Genomic DNA, 11935 nt, shown 5'->3' with positions numbered 1-11935 from the left:
TCTACAATGTTACCCCATCCATGAGACTTACAAACCGGGCAAAGAACTATTCCTAGCTGATGCTTTGTCAAGGTTTCCGAGCAAAGCATGCAGGCCAGAAGACGAGCAGTTTCAGGTCAATGTTCTTCAATGTATTTCAGCCTCTGCACGCGCGCTGCAAGACTTGCTTCAAGCCACCAATGAGGACTCAACCCTGGGCAAGCTCCGTGAATACGCAAGTACAGCATGGCCGCTTCACAAGCAAGACGTCCCCGAGCCACTTCGGACGTACTTGGAGTACCGGGACGAGATACACGAACAGGACGGCCTCGTATTCTGCAGTAACAAGGTAATCGTGCCACAATCGAAGACATCAGAAATGATGAGTACTCTTCACTCAGCGCATGTGGGAGTCGAAAAAATGAAGGCTAGGGCAAGGAACGTGATGTTTTGGCCGAATATGGCGGGCAACATCGAGCAGTTCTGCAAAGCTTGCAAAGTATGTCAAAAGCATAAACCTCAGAACCCTAAGATGCCACTTTTGAGTCACGAGGTACCCTCGCTACCATGGCAAGTTGTCGGCATAGATTTGTTCTGTTTCGAAGGCCGACAGTTCGCCGTCATTGTCGAATTCTACTCGTTCTTCTTTGAACTACGAGAGTTTCGGACGACAACGGCGAGCTCGCTTAAAATATGGTGTTCAGAAATTTTTTCCGTCCATGGCTTGCCACTAAAGTTGTGCAGTGATAATGGCCCGCCTTTTAGCAGTCATGAGTTCAAGGAGTTTCTGGACACTTTGGGCATTGCTCACGTAACCTCAAGCCCCTACCACCCGCGGTCAAACGGCATGACGGAAAGAGCGGTCCAGGAGACAAAAAAGCTTTTAAAAAAGTGCTCATTGATAATGCCCGTGTTTCAAATGGCTTTGCTTGAGTGGCGCAATACTCCACGTGATGATTTGCTCCATTTTCCTGTGCAGAGGCTGATGGGACGCCAGACTAGAACTCTGCTACCGGTGCCTACCAGCCATTTGGAACCGAGGACCATCCCACCGAAAGTGGTACAGGGCCGCCTTCAAGAAATACGGCAACGACACAGGACCTACTACAACCGCGGTAGCAGAACACTACCGCCTGTGAAGCCAGGCCAGCAGGTCACCGTATATGATACAAACCAGCGGACCTGGGCGCCTGCAGTCTTCATCAGACCGTTCGGGGAAACCCGCTCGGCCATCGTTAAAACAGAAGACGGCCGGGAACTTCGGCGCACAAGAGAGCATCTCCGCTTGCTAGAACCGCAACCAGAATAAAACCAACCAGAAGCGAGCCTTGTCCCTCCAAACGGGGCGTCCTCAACGGCCCCTACAGAACTACGGCGAAGCACAAGGCAACGATGCGAACCCTGTCGGTACCCTCTACCTGAGAGGCGCTAACCAGGTGTTAACTGCCCCGTAAAAAGGAAAGATGTAGCAAGGCTCAATAAGCGCCACGTCACTGTTTGTACCTTTAGTGCGCATGCCTGGCGGCGGCACTAGTTGTGTATATATACTCGTTCTTGTTCCGGCAATAAAGTTGTTCATTGCCTGAAGCCGACTCGCACACAGAGTGGACTCATCTGCAAGCCCACCTGAGTTGCCGGCGACAACGCCGGCAGCCTCAAGGAAGCGAAACTGCCTTTCCAGTGACAGCGAGGCTACCCTCATTGACACTGCCGAGAGCGTCGACAGCTCCGACGACGAGTACGTGACCGTCATTGATTACTGGGCGTCATTATTGACAGAGATCTCTCGTGGAGTGCTCACATATCGCACTTGAAGAAGAGGCTCAGCTCTATCACACACGTGATGAGATTTCTCGCTGGTGAAACGTGGGGCACATAAGTGTCATCTATGCTTCATCTGTACAGAGCGCTCTTCTTGGGATATTTGCGGTATAGCACGCCCGTGCTTTCCAACGCCGAAAAAAAACATCAGGGTCCTGCGAAGCATTCAAGGCCAAGTCCTCCGCACATGCTTGGGGCTACCTCGGTGCGCTAATACCTTAGCAACAATTGGTATTGCTAAAGACCATCCGATCACGACATATATAACTGTCGACCCACTGCGGACACATACCCGTCACATATCCAGAGTGCCTAACCACCACCTTGCTAGCTTGCCACTAGAAAGATCAAAGGCGGCGTTTTCCAAAGTTGTTGCGGCTAACCAGAATTCCATCTCGTGGAGATTCTCGCCCGCAACCATACCACCATCTCCAGAGTGGTGTATGAAAAGACCGACTGTGCACCTTAAGTGCCGGGGATATCTAAAAAGGCAAGCCTGTCATCTGCAGCCCTCAAGCAGATCTGACTGGACCTTTTGCATTTGTCGAATGCTAACCGAATTCATGTTTACACGGACGGTTCGGTCTCGGGAAGCTCGACAGGTGCCTTTGTCATACCATCTCGATCAATCATCGTCAAATTCAAGACATCACACGTCACGACATCTACGGGATCCGAGCTCGCCGCTCTTCGAGACGCTGTGGAGTTTGTTACGCAAGAATCCCCTAGTAGATGGGCCATTTTCTGCGGCTCCAAGACAGCCCTTCAATGCGTGCGAAGTCTACGACGTGGAAACTACCACCAGGTGGTGTATCGTATTAATGAAATTTGTCATCGCGCTGCTGATCAAGGACACGACATTGTTTTACAATGGTTGCCGGGTCACTGTGGCATCAGTGGTAACCACCTCGCCGATGACGCTGCCCGATGTGCCCACGATGAAGCTGCCACACTGTTAATACCCTTGTCAAAAGTAGACGCAGCTAGAGAACTTCATCACATCACGCATAATGCCACGCTTGCGCACTGGAATTCTCCACTTAACTTCAATCATTGCCCTAAGAATTTTAAGTCATTACTCCAGAAACAACTGCCATCCAAGATTTCTTGACGTGACGCTACATTGCTTTGCCGGCTGTGGACTGGGGTAGCGTTTACGAAGTCATTCAGCCATCGCATTGGCACGGCGGAGTCATCCATGTGTGAAAGCTGCAACTGTATATACTCCGTTTCATACATCCGGTGCAACGCTGTGAAGGCTAGGCAAGTAGTCCGTAAAGAAAACACGAGGTGTTGCTCCGCGCGGTTTCGTAGCCGAGTGGTCTGACGCGTCGCTCCGGAGAGTTCACCGTAGTTTTGAAGTGCATGGGTTCGAATCTACGTGGTGCCATTTTTTTTATAATTTTTGCCAGTTCAATTCAAAATCTTGTTTTTTTTTCAGTAACTTCAACTTACTTGCACGCGGAAGTGAACTGCACGTATCTATTCATTTGTAGCATACCGTGTTCCCTTGTGAGGGCCAGAACCTGCTGAGCTGGCACCGAGGTTTCACTAGCATGGCGATTTCGTCACGATTATACCGCATTGTCGGTTTACCTCGTTGATGTGAGCGAGTACTGCGTGTAAGATGACGTTAATTCACTGATTAGGTAACACAGCAGCTCCAATGAGGCTGGGTTAACGACAGGTGCTCACCTTCAACTTTTGTTTTCGTCAGTGCCCCGATGATCCACTTTTCTGTGCCGCTCTTTAAACACTCAGCAGGTTATTAATTATAGCGGACTGCCGGCAGAGAAACCTGTTCAGTTTTAGCAGAATAGTGCGGAATCTACCTTCCACTGCACTGTGCGGCATCCCGACGCACTTCGTGCGATTAACGAATGATATGTTATTCAGGGAAAAGGGAAGAAAGCAAATTTGTGTAGCTCGGAATAGTGATTTTGGCACAGAAACGCATAAAACATTTCCTAGACTTGGTATTCGTCCGTTTACTGTCTTAATATATGCGACATTTTTGTGAATTGTTATGCGCGATTTATTTCTTCAGTATAATTCCAACCCATCCTCCTTCCCGCAAGTAAGAGTTCCTTTTTTATCGTTCAAAAGAGAGTTTCAGCTAGGCTGTTATTCGGCAGAAACTCTAAATTTTAATTTATGCGTCAATCGTTTTTTTTATAAAAACCTGGATATGGCATGTTTTTCTCGGTTGTGAAAATATTTATGGTATAGGGTACTTCAGTGCCCAAAGATTGTACTGGTTCAAAAAGTTGGAGATTTGTTCCATACATACATACATCCAGAGGGCAATACTCATTGCGTGCGATGGACCATTATTCCAAACGGATGACGACTTTTGTGGTTTAAAAAACGCGAACTTTATTTACAGAAGAGCACCTCTGGCCGATGTCGTGGTGGGTTCCGACATCTTCTTGTTTTCCCTTTTTTATACCAAGTTTTTACAGAGGTCATGTGACCATTCCGAACGTTTGCACTTCACAACAAAACATAAATAAGGTAAATATTAGGGAGCAGTACAGTGCAGTGTCCTTCCTAGCCCGGGTCACTTGGCGACGTGAAACCCAACACACAAAATCACACGATGAGGAAGCACTCTTTGCTTTGTCATAATAACACAGCCTTCTTGGGGAATGAGCTCAGCATGAAGCAGCACAAGCAGGTTCGCTAGAAAGGTGTCCACAATCCAGCTCAACCAGTCAAGCCTCGTGAAAAAAGCCACCACTGACAGGCCGCACATTCCTCGAAAGTCAGCAAAGTTCTTCAATGCCACTCAACTCGTCATCACTGAACTGAGCACCCGACTCATCGGAGGAGGAGTTGCACGAATCACAAATGCAGAAGACAAGTGGTTTGATTTCACTGTCCACAATCATGTCCCGTTCCCATGCTTCAGCTTCAACTTGCTCTACATGAGCGCAGCAGTTTTGCCACTTTTTCTGTTTTACAGATGCCAGTGCATCTGGCAGAAGCTTCTCTACTTCAGCCAAAGTGAAACCCGTAATCCGTGCTGCGATGTACCCCTTTACCTGGCTCCAAACAAGCTCGATTGGGTTGAACTCGCCGTGGTATGGTGGTACACGAAGCACTTCATGGCCGTGGGTAGCCGCCAGAGTGTCGATGCGGTACACAATACTGGGTGTGTTGACCTTTTGGGAAAGTTCCAGCAATTCAGCTCTCACCATGTCCTCTGACCACGGAACACCTTTCTTTGTGAGCCAAAGCTGAATATCAGCTTTGCGCGTCGACTTGGTAGGTGCTTTCTCAAGAGCTACGCTGTGGTATGGCGCATTGTCCATGACAATAACGCTATTAGGAGGAATGTTTGGCAAAAGCTTGTCGGTGAACCACTCCTCAAAGTATCTGCCATCCATCTCAGAGTGGTAGTCAGCGCTGCCCCCCTTTTTCGCTCGGAAATAGTCAGCAGCTCCTTCGATGAAACCAGTTGCACTACTGCCAGCATGTACGAGGATCAAACGGGCCCCTTTGCCCGAGGGTGCAGCCAATCCTGTCGTCAGACCTTTGAGGAAGGCATCTTGCGATGACTTCACAGTCGTGTCCTGCCAAACGTACTCCTTCGTGTGCCCTGCGTTGACCCATGTTTCATCCAAGTAGATGATGCACCTGTACAAAGCAAAACGAACGAGCGCACGAGTTAGCGCACACAAGTAAACATACCCACAGCAGCAGCTTGAGTCTTGGCATGACCATAGTCGAAAATACTGCAAAGGACAACTTGAGCAAAAAGTACAAAAAGCATTCATATGCATATTTTATTTTCTTTGTCACCCACGCATATGCTGACTGCTCTTTCGTAAACAGCTGCTTAGCGTCAATCGAGGAAAAAAACGGTCGGCGTCAGTGCTTTCTTTAGTCGGGCTTTCATTCGGCCCGTAGGTGGCATTTGGCTGTCAGTTCTGATTCATGGCAAGTTCACATATCACACATGCGGTATTCGGTAAGAATTCATTGGCCGTCGCTATCATTTTGCACGAATAGAAACAAAAATACACACCGAAATTCCCAACAATGCTGCCAGTAACTCGCATCTTTCATGGGAATGAGCGCTTACCGAACCAAACGGCGGAGATTCAGCGAATAACTCTCACCGATTGAAGCAAATACCCCCACCCAACAAAACAAAAGTCGTGAAATGCGACCTGCAAGCAATTACCTTGCTTAACCGTTTTCTTTTTTCCAGGTTGTAATTCAGATGTAATATTCTCCATTACGATTATAAAGTTGCAATGCTAACATCAAGTGTTATATCAAGGCAATCTACATGTGCTGCGTAAGGAAATATGAAAATAACGGTTCTCACCTGCCTTGTCCTCGGAATTTCTTGATCGCCCGCAAGTACCTGCGACGCCAGGCAATGATGTCACTGCGCCCGATTAGCGCAAGATTCCGTTTTCTCTTAGCAAAGGTGAAGCCGATGTCCTTCGTTAGCCTCCACAAGGTGGTTTTCGTGAAGTTCGGCAAGTCGCTGTCTTCGTTGACAGCCCTTATCACACTGTCCAGAGTTGGGATCTCCCTCTTGGCGTACATGCTGTGCACTTTCAGACGGATGGCATGGATTGTCAAGCTGTCATGTTTGACGGTTCGCGAGCTCGAAATCTTCACCTTGCGAGCTCGTTTTTTCGGTGACACCAAAGGCCCACGCAGACAATTTCGCCTTCAATTTCGCCACGGTACGGGGAGATATTCCAGTGTCCTCGCTCACAACACTCAGCACTTCCCGCACAGATTTCTCCGGGAAACGCATCCTGGTACGGGCGTAGACATTTGCAAATACTTGCTTGGCGTGCTTTGACAGCTTTGATGTGCGAAGCTTCAAAAAAATTCGCGCAGGAGAGGTGGTCGAGGACGCAGAGCTGGACGCCATGTTTTCGAAGCTGCCACAACAAGTAAAAAAAAAAACGGCGGCGCGGGTCGCGCGCAGAGCGAAAACCTGATACGAAAGCGACAAACATAAATTACCAACTCGCATATTTGGATTGTTTATCCGACAACACAGGCGTTTGTTTTTTTACCTTATGACAAATATGTTTGCTTAGAAGTTTCCCGAGAAGAATTTATTGATTCTCGGGCACCCCAAGCGATGCACTACTTTTTGGTCGCGGCAGTACACAGCGCAAACAAGAGCACTAGCTTTGACAGCGTTGCACATGATGTATGAAACGGAGTATAGAGACCATTCAACATCTCTTGTGCCACTGTGCCCAATTTGATGAAGATCGCCGGACTCTCCAGTGTGCCTTGAATAGACTCGAAGACCGGCCATTTAATGAAGCAAAGATGTTAGGAGCCTGGTCGCGCAGCACATCAGCACAGAAAGCCACACGAGCCCTCCTGAGATACTTGACAGCAACTTCTTTGAGGGACCGCCTGTGAAACTCGGCATTGTGTGTGTGATGTGACAAGTGTCTATCTTTCTCTCTCCCTTCTACTCCCCTCTCCCCCTCCACATGTGTAGGGTAGCGAACAGGACATATAGTCTAGTTAATCTCCCGACCTTTCCTACATTCTTTCTCTCACTTTTCTGTCTGGTTGACAAGAAGCGCCGTGCAACACGAGGAAAAAGATGCCGGTGTTCTAGCTAGAACACAGCAGGACTCGCTTGCTAGTTTCGTGCCGACTGGTTGTGCTTCCGCGATCTCCGACGACAGCACAGCTCTGGCCAACTAGCTCGCCCTACATTATCTCCTGACACCGACAAGAGCTCTCACTGAGTGGTGCCCCGTCTTCGCACTTCTGCGACCGTGTCCATCTTTCTTATCTTCTTCTTACTTCCGTATGTGGCGTTCCCTGTTCAGCTTTCTATCTCTATAACTTTAATTGCTACCTTTTCTTTTTAATTCTTACCCCTATCCCCTGCGCAGACCTGTGGAGGTGCCCTCCATTGAGAGAGGCAGTAACGGAACTCCGCTTATTTCGTCATTTTCCCGTTTCGAAGGTCACTTGCAGAGCACAGCAAAACTTCTATCCCTCATTTGCGTCATCGAAGCACAAGTCGCAGCGCTGCCAACGGTGACAGACGAGGCAATTGACCTTATTGCTCTCTCTGTTTATTTTTTAAATGCGAAGCATTTCTTAGCGAACTTCGGCGACATTGAGCGTATCTATCTATCTATCTATCTATCTATCTATCTATCTATCTATCTATCTATCTATCTATCTATCTATCTATCTATCTATCTATCTATCTATCTATCTATCTATCTATCTATCTATCTATCTATCTATCTATCTATCTATCTATCTATCTATCTATCTATCTATCTATCTATCTATCTTTTTATTTATTTGCAATACTGTCGACTCCAATGATGGAGTCATTACAGAGGGCACATTGCAGGTAGTATACATTCATGAAGAACAAAGAATAACATTCCAACTGACATACATAAGCCTCACCCAGTACCTTCTGGCCTGCTGCAGTGCGCCGTGCAAAAAGAAAAAGAAAGGAGGAAAATAGCAAAGGTATGTGAAGTATTGAAGCACTAATGTAGATTACGCATGGTTTCTAACACTGCGGTGAATGTGGATAGTGTGTCAGCATTAGTAGCGTTTGCATTCAGTTTATTCCATTCGCGTATTGTTAGTGGGAAAAACGATTTTCCAAAGACGTCACTGTTTGAGGAATATTCTTGCAGACTGTATTTGTGCTTATGACGAGTAGGGCGTGACTGTGAAAATGTGACGTGCTTAGACACATCTACCTTGTAGTGGCCATGTAACAACTCGTACAAGAACCTCAGGCGTGCCTCTTTTGCCCTAGTAGCTAGTTTTTCAATGCCAGAAGAAGCCAGAAGGTTAGTGGGAGAATCTGTACGTTTGAACTTGTTGTGTACAAACCGTATGGCTTTGCGTTGTACTGCCTCTAATTTACTAATACCACTTAGCGTATAAGGAAACCAAACTACGTTGGCATATTCTAATACTAGTCTTACGAACATGGTATAAGCCAAGAGTTTTGCGGGCGCTGGTGCAATTCTAAGTCGTCTTTTTAGGTAGAAAAGTTTATGCAGTGCGGCCGCAGTGACGTTAGCTATGTGTGTATCCCATCTCAGGTCAGACGTTAATGTAATGCCTAAGTACTTATGCTGCACAACATTAGTCAGTGGTGAACCATGAATGGTGTAGATGAATTGCGATGGATTCTGCTTACGTGTTACCGTCATAGCTGCGGATTTTTTCACATTGATGGACATTTGCCACTTAGCGCACCAATCTGCTAGCTTGGTTAGACATTCATTGAGATTAATGTGGTCTGTGTAGCTGGTTACCTCCTTATAAATAATGCAGTCATCTGCAAACAGTTTGATATTACAGTTAATGTTTGACGTGAGGTCATTTATGAAAATTAAAAATAATAGTGGTCCCAAGACGGAACCTTGAGGGACCCCAGAAGTTACGGGGACTATGTTTGATATATGACCTTCATACTGCACGAACTGTGAGCGATTTGTTAGGAAATTTTCTATCCAAGAAAACAATAACCCCTTTCCTATCGCACTTTTCAGTTTAATTAGTAACTTTCTGTGACATACGCAATCGAAAGCTTTAGAGAAATCAAGTAAAATTATGTCTGTTTGGCCACGATTATTTATGGTAGAAGCTAGATCATGAACTACCTCCGTTAGCTGCGTAACAGTGGAGAGGCCACTACGAAATCCATGTTCACTAGGAGACAAAAATTTTATTTTCTCGAGAAAAACAGTTATGTGTTTGAGGATGATATGCTCTAGTAGCTTACATGAAATGCTAGTGAGGGATATCGGCTGGTAATTTGAAACCAATGACTGTTCTCCTGATTTATGAATAGGTATTATTTTTGCAATCTTCCAGTCATCTGGCAGCTGGGATGAAGTAAGCGACTTTCGAAAGATTAACCCAAGAAACTTGCTACACCGTTCCGCGTACCTTTTAAGGAACTCGTTGGGAATATCATCTGTACCACTCGAATTTTTAGGATCTAAGTTAAGAAGCAAGTTCAGTATTCCTGTATCTGTGACTTCTAGGTGATCGATGCTTGGCGAATCGAGGGATAATACTGGAGGAGTGGCACCATTAGCAGTCGTGAACACTGATCGGAAAAAAAATGTTGTATTCGTTAGCATTTTCCGTTCTTTCCCCTGAATCCGTGTGCGACTGTGTATTATTGCTAGTGCGAAGGTATCTCCAAAATTTGCTTGGATTGCTTTTAATAAAGCTTGGAAGTGTAACACTAAAATAATATTGTCTGGCAGTTTTCTTTTTTTGCTTAAACTCTGATTTTGCACACTGCAGCTTCTGTTGAATGGATGATTTCCACTTATGGTTTTTCGCAGCCACACGCAACCTTTTTAACCTACGCTTGGCCTGGATAACCTCACGTGTTATCCAAGGATTATTCCCTGGAGCTTTCTTGTGTTTCTTTGGTATGAAGTTAGTGACACAGTACATAACAGTAGATTTGAAACTTAGCCAAAGTAGATTAGTATCACTGGATGCGTCAAAAGCTAGCTGCAAAAAGTTTTCGAACTCATGTGCGAGATGGGTTAATACGCTGCTATCGTCAGCTTTTTTGAAATCAATTACAGTTGATCCACGCTGCTCACTTGCAATACTGGAGTCAAGCGGCAGCAAGCATATGACTATGTGATGGTCTGATATGCCGTCAACTACGTCAGTGCGAACACAGTCTTCCGGGAAGTGCTGACTTATCAGTATCAGATCTAATATGCTCTCGGCAGTGTTCTGTAAGCGGGTTGGAGATAACACGATTTGCTGAAGGCAAAAGTTCAACATTATGTTTATAAGAGCGTCCGAGGCAGATGATGTGTGGTTTAGCGTAATCCAGTCAATGTCTGGGAGATTAAAATCTCCCATAAGCAGGACACGAGAGTTGCGAACATGATGCTGCATGAAGTCATGAACTGCAGTTATGCATTCGTGTCCGGATGACGGACCTCGATAAACGCATCCAACGAATATAGAAGTGCTATCGCAAAGAATCCGGCAGAAAATTGCCTCAGCATCTGTTACAGCTGGAAGCGATACATATGAATGGCATTTCTTTATGAGTAGAGCGACGCCCCCGCCACGAGAAGGTCTATCCTTACGGATAACGTAATAATTTGGAGGAACAACTTCACTATCGTATATCTCGGAAGAAAGCCATGTTTCAGTGACACCTACTATATCAGGACTGTATTCTAGTAGAAGATTTTCGAGAGCATCTATTTTGTTTAGAACACTTCTTGCGTTAACATTCAATATAGTCAAGGCTTCGATTTTGCGTGTAGACGAGCTTGCTGAGTTTGCGGTCTTGATCGCACGTCGTCCTTTTTTTGGGGCGAGAACCTTGTCGTTCTTTTCTTCATCCCAGGTAAAGGCTTGGTTATTAATGAACAATTTGTGAAACACTAACGACACCTTCTCCTTCTTTTCTCGATTTTCTTTGGCGCTGTTCCATAGCTTTCGCCTGATGTCTCGGATTCTAGGCGAAAAGTCTTCTCCGATTGAGAAGCTGATGTTTTTCAGTTTGTATCCACTTATAAGTATCGATGATTTCTGCCTAAAATCTAGCAACTTGAAAATGACTGGTCTATTTTTGTTCCGTTCCGCTCGTCCTAGGCGGTGTATTCGTTCGATAGAAACTCGTTCAAGGCCGAGGGTGTCCTGAACAATAGTCTTATTCACTGCTTGTTCAAGAATTTCACTCGTCTCTCTGTCAACTTCAGGTAGGCCATAAACAATTAAGTTCGATCGCCTACTTCTGTTTTCTAGGTCGTCGACCTTCCTTTACAGCAATTCATAAGCACGTTTCATGCTGACAAGCTCATACTGACAGAGACTAACCTTCTCTTCGTGTTTTGATAAAGCGTCTAGCTTTTTATCAATATCGACAAGACGCTTTTCCTTGATGAACCTAATATCCGCGGCGATTTCTTTTAGTGCGCTTGCGATTTGATCTTGCGCAGGTCCCGGGTTAGTCTCGATGTCTCCCCCTAAGAGTAGTAATTTTCGCAAAAACATCCTAACACAACATGGCATACCTATCTATCTATCTATCTATCTATCTATCTATCTATCTATCTATCTATCTATCTATCTATCTATCTATCTATCTATC

The 11935-nt window shown here is 45.8% G+C and overlaps 1 protein-coding gene across 1 annotated transcript; it reads right to left on the bottom strand.

The window, feature by feature from the left end:
- Window positions 1-4565: 4565 nt before the first annotated feature.
- Window positions 4566-6363, bottom strand: LOC119177857 (uncharacterized). The gene is made up of 2 exons (XM_037429044.2): window positions 6137-6363; window positions 4566-5439 (listed from the first exon to the last, which is right to left on the bottom strand). The coding sequence occupies exons 1-2, from the start codon at window positions 6361-6363 to the stop codon at window positions 4566-4568; spliced, it is 1101 nt and encodes a 366-aa protein (XP_037284941.2).
- Between the last annotated feature and the right edge of the window lie 5572 nt (window positions 6364-11935).

The sequence above is a fragment of the Rhipicephalus microplus genome, chromosome 6 (genome assembly GCF_043290135.1).
Source record: "Rhipicephalus microplus isolate Deutch F79 chromosome 6, USDA_Rmic, whole genome shotgun sequence".
Lineage (NCBI taxonomy): Eukaryota > Metazoa > Arthropoda > Arachnida > Ixodida > Ixodidae > Rhipicephalus > Rhipicephalus microplus.
Note: the sequence above shows the minus strand (reverse complement) of the source record. Positions and strands in the feature narration are given on the sequence as shown.

What these genes read in the sequence shown, in the direction of transcription:
- LOC119177857 (XM_037429044.2), bottom strand. Translation starts at nt 6,363, where the DNA reads ATGTACGCCAAGAGGGAGATCCCAACTCTGGACAGTGTGATAAGGGCT. An exon ending in AAATTCCGAGGACAAGGCAG is followed by an intron (nt 5,440 to 6,136) that starts GTGAGAACCGTT and finishes TGCTTTGTACAG; the next exon opens with GTGCATCATCTACTTGGATG.